The sequence below is a fragment of the Halichoeres trimaculatus genome, unplaced genomic scaffold (assembly GCF_033239565.1).
Source record: "Halichoeres trimaculatus isolate MK-OKI-2021-1 unplaced genomic scaffold, fHalTri1.1 fHalTri1_scaffold_6, whole genome shotgun sequence".
Classification (NCBI taxonomy): domain Eukaryota; kingdom Metazoa; phylum Chordata; class Actinopteri; order Labriformes; family Labridae; genus Halichoeres; species Halichoeres trimaculatus.
This window is the reverse complement of record NW_027437184.1, coordinates 27,499,333-27,517,165: the sequence shown is the minus strand read 5'-3', so window position 1 is coordinate 27,517,165 and position 17,833 is coordinate 27,499,333. Positions and strand designations below refer to the sequence as shown.

Below are 17,833 nucleotides of genomic sequence, written 5' to 3'. Positions count from 1 at the left end.
ATCATCGTCAAAAAGTGAAGCACACCTGTTGCTGGTGTGAAGGTTTCTTTCTGACATGGTTGAGGACATATTGAGTAGTTTTAGAGTCTTCTTCCAGGAAACTTTAACCTAAAAAAAAACAGACAAACCTGAATGCACCATATTCTGTGTAGCACTACCTGTTATAATTTGTTGCTTCACTTCAATCTGTGAATGATGCTCCCTTCATGGTCCCTTTATCCTGCTATAATCTATCCTCTGCACATCTCATCCTTCTGTAATGTCCTCAAGGTGGGATTAATAAATTTCCATTATAGATTACAAATCTTAAGACTGACCTGAGAGATGATTCCCTTAATTTCAGACCAACATACAAACCGTCTTCACAGCTTTAAGAAAGTCCCTTATCTAAAATTTTACTGTAAAAGCAATATTAGAATGCCTTGGCTATCTACCTCTTCTGATGATGATGATATATGCTTCTGGGAGCAACAGCCTTCTTTTTAGGGCTTCAGATGGAGCCAGAGGTTAAAAACTTTCAGTTCTGTTGACTTTGAGTAAGAGGCAAGGACAGAGTTGTTATGAGAAGTCTTCAGCTGTAAAAACAAATGGTAATTTGAAGTATTTACTTACAGGTATCTGTTAGTAGAGAACGATTTATCCTTAATCTGTAAAAGACTACTGATGGGTTCTGGGATTGTATTTCAAACTGTAACTCTCTCTTCTAAATACAGCACAAGGACTAAAACATGGCTGAAATAATGAGGTCATGTCATGTTGGAGGAGTTGGCCTCATACCCAAAAAGTCTGCTGGCCAATGGGAGAAAAGGGGGGTTTGTGAAGCATAGGGCCTTAAAGATACAGCAGATAAAAGGACGAATCTCAGACAAGAGGCTAAAAGTCAGTTTTTTATATTCTGAAACACCAATGTGAGATTTTTTTTTTGTTGTTGTTGTTCAAAAAAAAAAAGCCCAATACTCCTCTTTATAGACGGGATCAGCAGGGTTTTCCTAAAATATAAAATGTCGGCCTCTACAGGAATAATCCTGCTCAATTGTCACTTCTGAGCCTCTATACATGTGTGTCAGTGTCTGCCTCAAACCCACTCCTTAGCCTGGATGTTGATGTTTTGGTTGTATTGGGCATTTCTGGGTGGAGAGTATGCAACCAATCACATCGTGGCTTGTGCACATGTGACTTTGCATGTTGGTTAGCTATTGGAAGAAGGTATCTCAAGTGGCTAAGATGGTGGATGTAGCATGGAGCAAGAAAAACACAACCAAAGTGAAACTAAACATTAAACAGATAAAGCTTTTTACTTCATGTGAGGGTGAAGCTTGGCTCGACTTTCATGGACACCTAACCTGCTCCACTACTTTAAGATTCAGAGATCAGCTATAATGAGAAGCTGCGCCTCTTGAACGATCAGCTCACTTGATTGGAAGGGATACAGCTTCACAAGTTGTTGGCTGTGTTGTTGCCCCCAGAGATAAATCAAATGAGGGAGGGATAAAAGAGAGGGCTGGGGTTTAGCATGTGGGCAGTAGAGACCCAACACAGACTGACACTTTGTCATGAAGCCTGATGTCACCTGAGCTCTCAGGTTTATCAGTGTTGTGTTGCAGCTAATCTGCAGGTTGAATGTCAGCTGACGATGACAAAGTGACAGCGGTCCTGTATGATGGAGCACTCTACATGCATTGGTGGATTTGTGCTGTATCTTTTCACGTTCTGAGTAAATAATTAGAGTGGACAGTTCAGTTTTTAACATTAATGATAAAAACAGTTCAGCACCACCCTTACTTCTCCCTGCTCGCCTGAATGCTTGGAAACATCCAGCATATAAAAACTAAAAATACACCAGCCTCAGACCCGAGGGGTGAATGTAAATGAAGCCTGCACATAAAAGACATGCATATACTTCTTTCCTCACACAGACTAGTATTTCAAAAAAAGAAGACTTTTATGTGTCAGCTGAGCAGAGTTTGATGCTTCAATGTGCCAAAGACGTGGATAACATCAAAGACTAAATTTGGATGACATTTTATATGGAGCCTTAATCTGGGCTGCACATCATTATAGTCTGTCGAGGCCCATTATGTGTTACATCCATCTTTAGACAGGGCTGATCTTTCCTCAGAATAGGCTCACTTTACTGCAGAAAAAAAGAATAATCTGTGCTGGGTGATAAATTGGGCATCATCCTGTTATAAATTTGTTGGAAATAATGGCTCACAATGCATGCTGATGTGTATAATTACTGTGAGTAAGTGATGACGCAGAAGCTGCCCTGGCACACAGAGAGGACTTTAATGGTGCCAGACCTCAGACTGAATGAAGTCTGGTGCATGTCCAAATCAGGTTAAAGAGGGGTGAGTCAACGTTCACTGACATCTGGCAGTAGGTGTGTGCATTGTGTGCCTCATTTTGCATAACAAAGATTAAATTGTTATCAGGACTTCATTATTGTAATAAGAGATTGTTCTATCTCAGCAGTATGCAGCATTTAACAAATTGGAAGCTACCGATAAAAAGAGTGAATTATCACTAAATATCTGTTCTTCTCAAAAATTACAGGAAATTGTCAAGGGTTACTGGTATTTTTAGAAAACCCTTTTCCAGCCTCTGTCTGAAACTCTTTCTGCTGCTGTCACTTTAAGGATCCCCACTCCACGAACCCCTTCCCTCTGATTGGCCAGCCCTCTGGATGCCTGTCAGGGGCAGACCTTTGTGTCAAGAACCACTAAGGCGATCTTTATGTGATGACCTCATCACTTCAACAAATCTCATGAAGATCTTGTGATATTTTTTGGATGGACCTTTTTGAGCAGTTTACAGACAGATTCAAGGATTTCTACACCATATAAATATGCAGAGGTTTGAAAATCTACACAAGCTTAGTTTGAACATCCAGCATTGTTACTGTATATCTATGTTTGACATATGGGGAAGCACAGTACCCCCTCTTTAAACCAATGAACTCGGCTGCCAGCTATTTTAGAGCATTCTAATCGACCTTTCAAGATCTTTAGAGTGTTGTTTTCTATGACTATGTAAACATTGAAACTACCTAAAATTAGACTCTCCTCTTTCATATTTCTCTTCCAGCTTTTCATCAAAAAAACAGAGAAAACAGTTTTTTAGATTGCGCTCATCTTGGGTGCTCTATCCTTTGATCCTCTCCATGATTTGTTGTCTTTTCTCACGATCGCACCACTCTTTTTCAGTTTGAACTGCAACATATTCTTTGTTCAAATGTGAGCTGCCTGAACTTTTCTGACTTACATCTCACCATGTCTCTGTCATCTCACATTTTCTCATATTATATATTCAATATTCTCATATTGATGCTGATCTCTCATCCAAAGAGACCGCTCTCACCTTTAGTAGTTTACAAGCCTGATATTGATTGAGTCCCCTGCTCCACTAACCCCCCAGAAAAAAATTTGACTTCCATAGATACAGTCAACAGTTTTACTCGAAATTGACGTCTATAGACGTCAATGACAGCCAATAAGTTAGTCAAGAAAATAATCAGAAATAAACAAAACAAACGTTTGTCGTATTAAGAGTATCTTTAGTTGGAGGAGATATTTTCTTAGCACATAAGATGACCTCATCACTCCAGCAAAGCTCATGAAGATCTCGTGATAAATTTTGAATTTTAGTCTACAGACAACTTCAGGGATTTCTACGGCATACGAATATGTAGAGGTTCGAAAATCTGTTCAAGTTTGGTATGAATGTCCAGCATTGTTACTTAATATTGTATTATATACTGGTGGAGATATTTTCTTGGCACAAGATCTATAACCAAGCAGAGTCTGTACTTAACTCAAGCTAACAGGCATTTCCAATAAAAGATACTAAAGTACAGGGAAGCGTTAGCCTAGGAGTGTTGGCATGTACCCCATGTACGCCAGGGTCTTTCTTGCGGCAGTCACTGCCTGTACCCCCAGCCAAGGCCTTTTGCATAATTTCTTCCGAACTCTCTGTGTTTCCTGTCTCTCTTCAGCTCTCCTATCTAATAAAGGAAAAACACCCAAAGATAATTAAACAATAATTAAAAACACAGACCTGCTGCTCGATTTCAACCTTGCCAAGTATGTGTGTCAAAAACTTTTGGACAACCCACGTTAAAGTAATAACTAACTAGTAATAAGCTGCTCTAATCAGAGCTGGATGTTCCTCCTCTTTTCTCTGTCAGAGATGCCTGAGGTCAAGTAGCTCCTCAACCTGCTCTTACATGTGTCACTATGTCCTGATTCTGACAAATCCACAGGTAAAGGTGAAATATGCTAGAATCTTTTCAGATTATTTTGATCAGGTTGTCTCTGCATAGCGCTGCTTTCGTATTGGTCACTGTCATTCATGGGTTATGACCAATCAGGATGAAGAATTTAACACAGCTCTGTAATAAGAAATCAAACTGACAACACAACCACCTTCAGGTGTAATAATCAGAATAAACAGAAACTCCACAGAAACCAAATATCTTGTTATAAGAACAGAGAGATTCTGTCAGTGCAGTCTGATCTCTGAGTGTTTAATACTTCTGATGTGAACTTTACACATCAAGGAATTTTGTGACTCATCCCTGCGAGGCACTAAAGTTTTCAGCAGCAGACTGAAAGTGTTACACAGCTCACTCTCTTATTGTAAAACGTTGAAAAGGCAGGGTTTCCTTTTGTGGGAACATCTGAAACTGCAAACTGTTCCACCCTGCTGTGTGATGATATCAACGATGTGGTACTGTGAGTTGACGATGAATGAAAAATAACAACAGAAGCTGAGATAATCTTTTGGGGTTATAAGTATAGCAGGATGGAGCTGGCTGAAGAGAGGCTCAGGTTTTTTATTCTCAGTGATGTTATGGTTTCTGTTTGTGTGTGTGTGTGTGTGTGTGTGTGTGTGTGTGTGTGTGTGTGTGTGTGTGTGTGTGTGTGTGTGTGTGTGTGTGTGTGTGTGTGTGTGTGTGAGTGTGTGTCTAACAAATGATTTAGTCAAGTTCAAACAGCCTCAGTGTTTAAATGTTTTCAATAGTTCCCTATGACAAAGTGTATTATTTTTCTGTACTGAATCTATCATATCATATCATATCATATCATATCATATCATATCATATCATATCATATCATATCATATCATATCATATCATATCATATCATATCCCATCCCATCTTATTGTATCATAATGTATCTTATCATATCATATCTTATTGTACCTATTATATCATATATCATATTGTATCATATATCATATTTGATCATTGCACATCATATCATATTATATCATATCATAATATATCCTATCATATTATATCCCTTCCCATTGTTTGTAATGTATTGTATCGTATGGTTTTATATTGTATCATATCCTATTATATCATAAACTGTAACCTATTGTATCATATCATATAATATCATATCACATTGTATCATTTCATATCATATGGTATCCCATTGTATCCCATCCCATCGTTAGTATCTTATCCTATCATATTATATCATGTATCATATCGTATCATATCATATATCATATCATATCATATCATATCATATCATATCATGTCATATCATGTCATATCATATCATATCATTTCATATCATATCATATCATATCATGTCATATCATGTCATATCATATCATATCATATATCATATCATATATCATATCATATCATATCATATCATATCATATCATATCATATCATATCATATCATATCATGTCATATCATATATCATATCATGTCATATCATATCATATCATATCATATCATATCATATCATATCATATCATATCATATCATATCATATCATATCATATATCATATCATATATCATATCATATCATATCATATATCATATCAGGGCCCATTGAACTCATTCACTGCCAGCTGTTTTCAGAGCAGAGAGCTTCATACTGCCAGCGGTCAAACGCCATTGACGTCTAAAGACGTCAATGGCGTTTGTTGTTTGATGTTGAAATGACGTGAAGCAAAAGAGTTAAGGTACCCTGTGTTTGGGTCTGTGAGAAATAGTCACCCTTTTTTATGGGGTTTTGACTAATCAGAATCAAGCATGAAACCCCACTCGGTCAGAAGTAAGAAAGCTGCAGTCAAAACCTCTATAAACACCCATTTATTCTGAAAGTTGGAATCACATAGTAGAGAGTTTTACAATATAACTCACCATTATTTGCTCAGTGCCTCATGCTGCACCACGAAAACCAAACCGCCCATTAAATGTAAGTGCAGTCACAAATATATATTTTATTGACTGTTTTCAACACTTTGGGACAGTGAAGACACTGACGCTTCCCTCCTGAGAGTTTTTAAATCTGGATTATTTTCTCCTCTGGTTTTTATAACAGGAACCTACATGGGCTGCTTCCTGCACAACGCCACCGATCGAGCCCTGGGGGGAACGATGCTTTATGACCTGCGCAAAATGACCAGCTCTCTGTGTCAGGACACCTGCTCAGAAAGGTAATGTGTGCTGCAGGCTCCTGTGAAGGGACCACAGAGGGCCCGCTGTTTGAGTAAACGCTTTGGAGCTGGGTCTCTTCTGTGAATGGCCTCCTGTGTTTGGTGCCTCAGAGAGCCAGGTGGCTGGATGACAGTAAAAGATGAGGGTGTGCGGGGCGGGTGAGGAGCAGGACAGAAGGCTTGATGTGTCGCAGGAGGAGGAAGGAGGAGGAAAGTGTGTGTGTGTGTGTGTGTGTGTGTGTGTGTGTGTGTGTGTGTGTGTGTGTGTGTGTGTGTGTGTGTGTGTGCTAGAAAGCTTAATGAGCTTCAGGAAGCCGTTGGCGATTTAGTCAGAGGAGTGATCTGTGCGTCCTTATGGCCATGCAGCAGTGACACCAGGAAATTGTGATGGTTGAAGATATGGTGGTTGAATATTTTATAGCAGATGCTGATAATTCAACAGATAAAAAAGGAAAACAGCACATTATAAAACTACAACAGAAAAAAAACATATCAGGTATCATAAAACCTGCTCTATATCTCCAAACCTATCAGCGATCATTTTATGACAGTATCACCTTTGGTTGGACCAACAAGGCTTGCAATGTTGCCACAAGGTCCTTTAAACGGACATCTCTCTACATGACGTGTTAACAGTAAGATAAGCTTTTAAGCAAGACTCAGACCTCTCTATGTGTATAGTTTTGCTGCTCTTACCTGCAGTTGTCTCATGACAGAGTCAGCACAGACCAAATTATTGTCAAACATTAGCTGACCGGATTTATAACTGCAGTGAGACAGGGGGTTAAGCCTCTAAGTTGTCCATACAGACTTCTAGATGCAGTTATAATAATGATATTAATAATTGATAGGACTTGTACAGTGCCTTCCAAATGCTCAAATATATCAGGGACATAATGTAAAAGACAGATAGTTGAAGTCATGTGTTTTGGCTTCCTTCAAAAGATGCTTTCTATTTATTGATACTGCATGGACAACCAAACTAGAGATGCAGTTTCACTTTTACCACATTTTAAGATGTCACATTCATTCAACTGCAAAATACTCTGCAACACCAAGTGTTTCTGTTGCCACTGTTGAAAAGAGACTGGTACATCTTGTTTGGTGCAACCTGCACGGAAAGAAAACAGAGTGACACTTGTGGTGCAGCAGCTTAATGTGCCGTGCTTATCAAGAGACATCAAGGCCATGCTTCATTAGCTTAACTATGGCAGAGGGACCAAGTAGCAATGTTTTGTATAACTGAAAAAACTACTGATGGCAGCTGTGACAGGCGCATTTTGGTTCTACATCAAGGATGACCAAAGAGGATTCAAGATTAAGGATCTGCAAAAGTAAAAGAGTCAAACACATCAAAGTTGATGCAATGTATAGATGCAGGATCACCGCCTAGCACTGCACGCCTAATTAAGAGACTGTTTACAGGACAACGGTTTTAGGGTGAAACGCAAAAGTTTTGTTGCGTTTCAGCCTTGCGTTTCCATGGAAACAGCGTTTTAGCCGACCTAAAACGCGAACTTTTGTAAATGGCCTCCAGAGTGGAAACGCTGCCGACACCGTTGCAGTGTAAACAGTAAGCTGGCGTTTTCAGTGGAAACGCTGACGTCACACTCAGCTTTGCACGAGCGCATAAGACAGTACAACAAGTTCCGTTGTTACAATCGTCACAAACTACCGTGTTGTGCTTGTGCTGCTCTATCTGCTGTATCTGCTGACTGTCTTTCAACAAAATGTGCATCTGTTGCTTCACTTTTGAACTTGGTATTGCCCAGTACACCAGGTGATCAGCTCAACTCTACTTTGGTGGAGATCTACCAAAAGCGGCTTCTGGACAAAACAGTTATAGCGCCTGGCATGCTTACTGCAGCATTTTCATTCCACTGCGTTTTAGCGTTTTCAGATGAAATGATGTTGTGTAAATGGGGCCTAATAGTAGGGCATAATAGCCAAGTAACACAACAGGGTTAGTTACCTGCGCCAAGGAGGTTATGTTTTTGGGAGAGTTTGTTTGTCTGTGAACAACATAACTCAAAAAGTAAATAACGGATCTTGATGAAATTTTCAGGAAATGTTCAAAACAGGACAAGGAAGAAGTGATTGAATTTTGGAGCTGATCCAGATCACTGTCTGGATCCAGGACTTATAGGATTCTTTATCATTGTGAGATAGGGCTGTTTTCACCATATGTGTGTATAACTCCATGATAAATGGTTGGATTGCTTTGCAAAACGATACAAGACAAGGTCACCACAATTTCTGACGGATGTAAAAGTAGGATCCAGATCCTGCCAATATTCTGGATACTAAGATCTAGAATATGAAATATGTACTGGGCCATCATAATTTTCAACACTGTCAGGAAACAAATTATCATGAAAACCTGCAGCTAACACCAAATTGTAGCAGACAGTCTGCTGAAAGGGAGTATAACATTAAAGTAGACTAAAGTGTTGGTGACAATCACAATATGCTTGGCAGAGGTCTGCGCTCTAAGTGCTTTTCGAGTTACTCAATGAAACACTGACAGTTAATCATAAATCAGAGTTTTTCCAGAATCAGTACAACACCTGGGTAATTTTGGCATACTGCATACTGCCACCTTTTGCTAAATCAGTACAACTGTTGTACAGTAGGTGGTTTCAAGCAGCCTAGCTTTACTTTAGCTTATTATGCTAACCAACAATATTAAAGCAGCCTCCTCCACTTCCTCCTCATTAACCTCCATGTTTGGCTGTCTTCCTCTTGTCAGCAATTAGCATTTCTGAGTGGGAAGAATAAGAAATCTGTGAATCATAGCCATGGACAAACTTGTTGTTTACAGAATAAGCTGTTGTTTTGTGACTTCCAGAGTTGATGTAATCTCACACTCAGATAGCAGCCCTTAAAATGAGCAGCAAAGGCTGACATTGAACAGTTCAAGTTACTCAAGCATCATTACGCGAATGAAACATGTAGTTTGAGCATAACTTTTTAACATAATACACTGGTTTGGTTTGTGACACTTTCTGCAATGAATGTTTCATAGATTTTCTGAATGGTTTGTGGTCCCAGCCTACTTCAGGGAGAGTTGAGTATCTCTGATTAGGAGAGAGCACACCACTTTTGGGAGAAAACATCAAAAAGCAGGTGAAAATTTACCGCGAAGTCTCCAGTGAGTGAGTGGTTTGAATAATTCCCTCTCCTTTTCCCGTGAAGTGTCGCCCCACAGAAACAGAGGTGCTGAGGACAGATGGATGCAGTCAGAAAAAAGACAGAGAAAGAGTCAGAGCTCTCATCTTAAGCCCACTGAGTCACCACCCCCCTCTTTCTCCCCATCCACAGAGAGAGCAGCCGTGCTCGTTACCTGAGCGAGCCAATTACCGCGATGAGTACAAGTAAAAAGTCAAGGCAATTTATGAGGGAGCTTCAAAGGACATATATGAAAAGGTCAATTTTGATGAGGTCTGTGTCCGTCCAGAGAAGGGGGATAAAGAGGAAGGATGAGTCACAACAGCCTTGATATGTAAAGTACAGATCAGAGGCGACTGCGGTTCAGCTGAGAGAGAATAACAGTGAGCGGAGAGCAGGAGGAGAGGAGCGCCAAACACCCAGCTCACAGAGTTTACTCTGGGTTCAAAGCTGCAAGTTTGAGTTCAGTGAAAAGTTTGAAATGTTAACTTCTATCCTGTGGGAGAGCTGAGCCTGAGGGTGATGGTTTCAGGGTATTGAACGCCCTCGGCAGGGACATTAACTGTGTGCTTATCTCTGTGTGTGTGTCCCTCTGTGTGTGTTAAGTGGGTACCAGTTTGCAGGTCTGGAGTATGGAGCTGAATGCCACTGCGGGAACCGGATCAGCAGCCCTCGGGCGCCTGAGGAGGACTGTAGTCTGGTGTGCCGAGGAGAGAGGGGGTCTCCCTGTGGCGGTGTGGGCCGCCTCTCAGTTTATAAAGTGGAGGAGCAGCTGCCCGGGCACAGAAAATGTGAGTCAACTCCCCCCTCAGGGAGGACACAGGACTCAGTGCTATTTATTCTCTGCATGAGCCGCTGCGTGGGGGGGCTGCACACGCGAGTGAGGATATGAGTGAACTTTTAAACTGAAATCCTCAAAAGAAAACATAAATCAACATCAGCCACAGAGTGTAATGTCTGTAAAACAAGTGCACACTTAGAATCAGCAGCAATCACAGTTATTTGGATTGTATTCAAAGAATGATTGTAAAATCAGAGTAAACTTGCACAAAAGGAAGAAAATACACAACAGCTAATGTAAAATGCATGATATGTAAACGGCTATAAATTCGCAGGAATGATAAATCATCAAATTTAGTAACACCAATAAATGGTGGGACCCTGCAAAATGCAATGTTGCTGCTCTGATTAGGAGATGTGTACATATCTCATAGTCCCTGTGAGGAGTTTAAAGCTGGCCATGAAACAAACTGGAACCAACAGTAATCTCTCCATGTCACCTTTAGAAGCAAAAAAGACCATCAGCAAAAAGCTTTACTGAAACAATTAAACTTTATTTGATCCTTAAAGATGCTATGAGGAGGACCTGTTTTAATTGCACTCCTTCGCCACCTTGTGGCCTGGAGTCTCCACACACTGTCGTAAATTACTTTTAGCGAGGTGTGTGTTTGTTTCGGAATTAAATGGAGATCAAATTTTCTTAGTTCAATACAACTTTTTACTGGATACTACGTGCCGAGGTAAGATACTTATCAGTACAGTTACAAAGCTCTACAGTTTGAAATGTGATATCAAGCAGACGCTGTAGCAGCTTGCTATATGTTAGCGATGTCAGTAGCCCAGTGCTCCAATGTATCTGTAGTCTAACGTGACCGTAAGTAAGCACTGTCAGTTTGTAAGTAGTTTAGTAGCTGTGGCTACTAGTTAGCTAATGGCTAATTAGCCTTCAGCTCGGGCTGTATCACTCTCCTGTTTAGCTTTCTTCTGCTCTTCTGTCCTTTTTCTGTCTGACAGTTAGGCTCCTATGTCCACCGTTACTATAAAATTAATCACAGAAGTAATTTTCAGCAGAGATAAAACACAGAACTCTGTGTTTTATCTCTTCTCACTACTAAACGTCAGCTAGCGTTGTATTTTCATAGAGACCACGATGTGGTGTAGAACGATCCGGTCCTGGTCGACCTGATCTGGAAGCCAAGAAGAAGCAATTTAAAATAACCTGTAACCAGTAATATTGGTGCTAATAATCTCATTTTAAAGTTTGAGTTACGATCAGGCATATATTTAGAAGGGAGAATTTTTCAAGATAACCTTCAAACTCCTCACAGCCCCTTTAACTTCATGTAAACTATTATAAGAAAGTGAAACAGTTAATGTTGAAAAGGGATGAAATTAATTAGTTTCCATCAGGACGTACTTATGTACATGCCAAAATTTTCGAAGAGATGAGAGGTATAAATATGTCCACAAGGGGCGCCAAAATTCACACAAATAGAAAAATACTCAAATATGCCTCAAGGCAAACCATCATGGGACAGTATAAAGAAAATGTCAAAGCATCAAAGTATTCTAAAAATAAATACCCCAGAAAAATCACTCACCATTCAGAAGAGCTTATTAATGATGTTTGCAAGATTTAATCTTATACATCCAAACAAGCACATACAGATCAACAGATCAATAGCAGATAAATAAAGATGAATGAAAAGGATACCCCAGATAAGCTTCCTAAAACCTCTGGGAAAAATAATGACAAGTGACGCACATATTACAAAATACACCACACAAGCAAATGACACAACAAACAACACAACAGCCCCCTGACACTGACAACAACAGTTCACTGACAAGGGTTTTAAAATGACGTATAGCAGCTCAGGGTCCCAGAAGAGAACTAGGCCAGGAGCCTTTGAGCATAAAAAAAAGTTAACGAGAACCACACATGGTGGTTGTGGTATCGAGAACAGGAAGTAATCATGCCACAGCCATCTATATACCAGCTTCAGGAAATATCCAGATACATAAAGACAATACAACTGCACAGACAAGTCAAATTAATCATGTGACGTTAACAGCTGCTTTTCTCATATCTCGAATGAGCTGAAAAAGGGATGTTTTATGTTTAAGTCAAGCTCATGGCAACTTGACTTTAACAATGTAGCCGGTGCAAGTTTAAAATTGGACTAACAGGAAGTTTCTCTAAGAAGCTTTAAAACAAACCAAAAATGCTAAAGTACGCTGAGAAAGAGCTAACCTCTGAACCTGATTGGCCACCCCAGATTCCTTGTTTGGCTTTTACCAGGATGAACTTGTGTTTTGATTATTATTCATACCACAGTGAACTTTAGAAATACATCTTCTTTAATCTCCTGAAAGACATTTGGCCACTGAGTCTATTCATACACTAAACAAAAAAATTCACCCAGAAAACGTCACAGCAGCTTTTTCCCTATCATGACCATTTTCTTTCATGGTGTGATTTTATGTTTTATTAGTAATCTTAAACATATCTTCACAGATCAACACAAACAAACCCACCATGTCAGACAGGTAGACCAGAGACTTCTGAGCTCTGCTTGGAAAAATGACTGTTTTAGTCTGGTGCCTTTGAAGAGCGGGATGCAGCTAATGGCTGTTTCTGGCCAAAAATGGATCTTATAATTAACAAAAGGTCAGCCTCTGCAGGGATCCCTTCTTTAATGTTGACAGACAGCTTTAATAACCAGCAAGACAAGACACCCAGAGGCACCACAGTAAACTCTGCATTGGAGCACCACATGTTTACCAATCTGCAGCACAAAATATGCCCACATAAAAGGACTGTTTTTTTAAATGATGTGGATCCCATTTCATAGGAAACATGGATCCAGATTATTTACAGCCTTCAATCTCTGATGTGTTAAGATTTTGTTGGATTTCCTCACCTGTTCATGCCTATAAAAGCATTGTAACATCTTAAAGGATCAGGTCTCTTTATCCTTCTGATTAAAGTTTGTTTTGTAGTCTCTGCCATGTTATCTGGTTTCTTTATGACATTTACTCTGAGTTTTCTCTCAAGCAGTGACTGTGGAGTCACAGAGAAATTTCTTTTTAACAGTTTATCAAAGGAAACATGTAGTCTTCTTTGGTACTTCTCTCTGCTCTTAATGCACTTTAATCAAAACCACAGTTTCTTTGAAAAAACAACAACAAGAAAAGTCTCAACATGTTTCCTATTATTCCACATAAAGCTCTGTTCTTGCCTTTAAAGCCTGAAACAGTTCATTAAACGCAGACAAAATGCAAAATTCAACAAAGCTTCTTATACATAAACATGCCTTTCTTTTCTGTGCTTTTAAGAAACGCATCTCATTACTGCTGGCAAGGTCACATATATTATATAAGGCGTTTATATCATATACAGCATTAATATTCATGATCAGTCGCCTCAGTGTCTCTGGAGACCTGCAGCTGAGAGATGAATATATTAAACACCGGGGTACGGATTAGTTTAAGAATACATTTCAAGCAAAAATACTTAACAGGTGAGTTATTTCAGTTCAGATCGACTTCAGCTGTTTTTCTTTATTGATCTGATCGGTTAAGAAATTCCTCTACACTCAGATGTACAACACCACCTTTAGCAGGGCACTGGTACTTTACAGTAAACCATTTCTTTTGAAGAGGGATTTTGTATTCCTGGTTAATTTTGGATTTTTCAACTTGACAAGGTGACCCCTATGAATCATTCAAATCCATGAAATACATGCAAGGGGAACTGAGACGTGGAGTGAAACAAAAAGGAATTCAGGGAAACTGATAGAGGGTGTTTTATTTCACATGCAGTCATTAACACTTTCATGTTCCAAATATTAGCAATAACCCGGTTAAGCACAGCTGTGTTAACACTAACAACCCTTTTGACAAAAAACAGAACATGCTCACATTCCCTTTTCTAATAACCCAAAAACCACCCCTGGGTCACTCCTTTTCTAATCCAAATATTTGGTCATGTTTACGCCTATCGGGATATCCCCATCCTAAGGAACATTAATTTGTGTTCTTCGCATCTTCTGTTCACAAGGACTTGGTCCTTTGAGAACAGAGTGTCCGAGGGGGCTCTGGTGGAAACCGGTAGCATGGATGTGGATGGTACTGCTTCGGTGCCATTTTCAATTTTTTCACCGTCTTTCCTTCGATTATTAAGGAAATTTGACATATAATAGTGTCATTGTACGGTTTTGAACCCAAAATTTCCCAGTCACAGCAGTTGTGCAGCCAAAGTCTGAGCAGTAGAGACTGTGAGGGAATTGTGGGAGAATCTGAGTGGAGCCAGGTGACAAAAAAAAAAAAAAAAAAAATTCTTTCGAGAGTGTAATCACTTTTTGACTCTACCTGCTGACATATTTTACAATCTCAGAAAAATTTACACAAGAATGGCAGCTGTTAAACGTGATGCAAAACCTCATTTTTATTCTCAAATAACTAATGGAAATGAAGCTTTTCAGAAAAAAGAGGATCTGAATACAAGACAGCCAAATGATATCTTCAAATCACCACAGCAATCAGATGTGAGAAACATTTCTACCAGGTGTATTAATTTTTTAAAGTTTGACCACAGCCCATCTGGAATGATTGGGCTGGAATGATGATTGGAGAGTCAGATTTTTTGACCTATAATGCAGCCAGCCACCAGGGGGAGCAGTTTTTGTGGCTGCCTCACTTCAAGCTGAGAAAGATGACGTCCATTTTTTCTCCGGTCTATGGTCGGTACCAAAACAGAAGCACAAATAAAAGGCCACTGCTACCTGCCCTGGGCTGTTCGTTTTCCACCATGCTGCTGCTGTTGCTATGGATACAGGAAGAAATGTGGAAATAACGCACATTGTGTCATGACGTTAATGCATTGAAATGTTGTCCATGTGTCACTGTTTTGATCGGGATACCATGTAAACAGGAATAACCTGTTTGCTCACGCATGTAAACAGGTTATTCTGAATGTTTCAGAAACCAGGATATTAACCTGAGTATTGACTGCATGCACTCAGCTTCAGACTGCCCCCTGGTGGCTGAGTAATTGCTATGTGATTGCCTCTGCTGTCAGTGTTTAATTTCCAAAAGGCTGCCCCTATTCTTTTCTTACTTCAGTTTTTTTCTTGCTTGTTTTTCAGTCAGAAACGTTCACTTTCGAGGCTGCTTCAAACTGCCCAAGAACACCCTCAGCACCTTCCCCATCTTCTCATCGGAGCCCAACCTGACCACGCAGGCCTGCATCGAGACCTGCACTGACAAGGTTTGATCAGCTCTCTTTTCTAAATCACTGACCTGATGATCAGTTCACGGCACACAGCTCCCTGCAGAGCATGATCGGCTGTCTTAAAACCCAGAGAGCTGCACCCTCAGGAGATCACATGTAGGAGCTGCTCAGATTCTCTGAATATTCAAGGTTTAATGTGCTGCTAATGAGGAGAGAATATGAATCCTGCGCTGACATCTTACTGCTGCAGCTGTGCCTCGTTGAAAAACAGAAATGGAAATATTGTGCACCATTTGGCAGTCACTGCATTGTGATTAATTTTCAGAGTGTCCATGTGTGTGATTATGCATAATATTTCTGAAAAAAAAGAAAAAGAAGCTCTGCAGTCTCTGTCCTTCTGCTCTGACTTTGAGGAGTCGACTTTGAAACACGAGGAAAAAAAATACAAAAGTGGTCCAAAGTGAGCATGAAGTGAGTGCGACACTGGCTCTCCTCCTGAACTGATCTGACACATCACCCATGGGTGAAATGTGTCTTTGGAGAGGAAAGGATAAGATTGATGAGTCTGAGAAAAACATGGAGAACGTTTGTGTCTGTGGTTTCCAGGAGCTCCCGCTGGCTGTGTTCAAGAAGCCCTGCTGTTTCTGCACGTGGACTTCGTCTCTGTTCAGCCTCAACCTGCAGTCTGACAACCAGGAGTGTGCAGGAAACGCGGCTGTGAACTCCACCAGCACCTCTGCACCATCAGCTCGCTCTGAGGATGAGCACTACCAGGTGTACCACACACCTGTGCTGGGTGAGATATCACACATACATGTAAAACTCTGCCAGTGGTCTGTGTCTGAGTGTCTCATTCAGAGCTTTGATCATCAAAATAACCCTTCCCTTCTGTTTCCCAGAATAAGTGCTGAAGTAGATGATGTCTGTCTCTATTGACTTAGGTCCAGGCAAAAATGTTGAATGTCATGGCAGCATGAGAGTATCTAGTATGTTGGCCATATATGTAATACACTAACTAAGCTCATTGTGTTAAAGTCGACAGACTTTTACCTACTATAAGGACACGTTATTTAGTTAACCTAACCCTTGGGCCAGTTTGCAGTCCAACACCTTACCCTATCCCTTGCCCTAACTTTAAAGGTAAGGTCTGCAGGAATTTTTACTTGTTGATAAACACAAATTCAAACTGGGCTCCTCCTCCTTGGCTCAGTGCCAGCGGCAGCACACACCCACAACTTTCAACCATGGCTATGTGAACATACTCACTAGCGAAGCAACCACCTGCAGCATTGGGTTTCTCTGTGGGGGAGACTTGAGAGCTGTACAACTGACTTGGCATGTCAGCACAAGCTAATCACTGGTATTTGACACATAGCAGAAAGCCAACTCACATGGCTTTTCACCCCGTGCTGCTCGCCAAATTCCTGAAAACGAGTGAAAGTTGAGGCAAATTTTACCCTCAACATCATTTCGTTTCACTTCGGCTGTGTTTTTTTTCTTCTTTCTATGCTACATTTACTATCATAGCTGCTTTGATTATCTTCTACTTGTGATCATCGACACACAAAGTTACTTGCGCACTGGGATTTGCCGAGGTAACCATGGCTACTCTCCCCCAGGAAATGTCCTGAAAAGACCAAAACATCGTCATACAGACTGAGGAGAGGGTTTGAGGCAGACACAGACACTTACACACAGGTATAGAGGCCGAACTGGGGCGATTGAGCAGGATTATTCCTATAAAAGTTGTCTTTTTTTTTCTTTTTAAGGAAAATCCCGCCGACCCTACCTCTAACCTTTGATTGTGACCAGTTGACTTTGTACCTAACTCCAACCTCTACATCAAGGATCTCCAACTCCTACCCTGAAAGGCTGAAAGGCTACAGGTTTTCTTTCCAACCAAAAACTCCACCAGCTGATTTCACTGATTAGTCCCTGCTCTCTGCTTGAAGGTGAGGTAATCAGTGAAATCAGCTGGTGGAGTGTTGGGTTGGAAAGAAAACCTGCATCCTCTCGGCCCTCCAGGGTAGGAGTTGGAGAACCCTGCTCTACATTTTACCTTCGGCCTGGATTGCAATCTTGTTCCTTACCCAAACTCCAAAACTTTTTGCCCTAACTCCAACCACTTAGGCTTAATTACTTTCTCTAATCTTTGATTATTGTATGTAGATGTAGTGCCTG

At 40.4% G+C, this 17,833-nt stretch overlaps 1 protein-coding gene across 1 annotated transcript in view; it reads left to right on the top strand.

The window, feature by feature from the left end:
• Nucleotides 1-17,833, top strand: part of wscd1b (WSC domain containing 1b) — a 47,692-nt gene that overhangs the window by 14,229 nt on the left and 15,630 nt on the right. The window contains exons 3-6 of the mRNA XM_074673122.1: nt 6,354-6,468; nt 10,243-10,427; nt 15,567-15,688; nt 16,259-16,448. Of these exons, the coding sequence (XP_074529223.1) occupies nt 6,354-6,468; nt 10,243-10,427; nt 15,567-15,688; nt 16,259-16,448 (612 nt within the window). The remainder of the gene's footprint in view (nt 1-6,353; nt 6,469-10,242; nt 10,428-15,566; nt 15,689-16,258; nt 16,449-17,833) is intronic.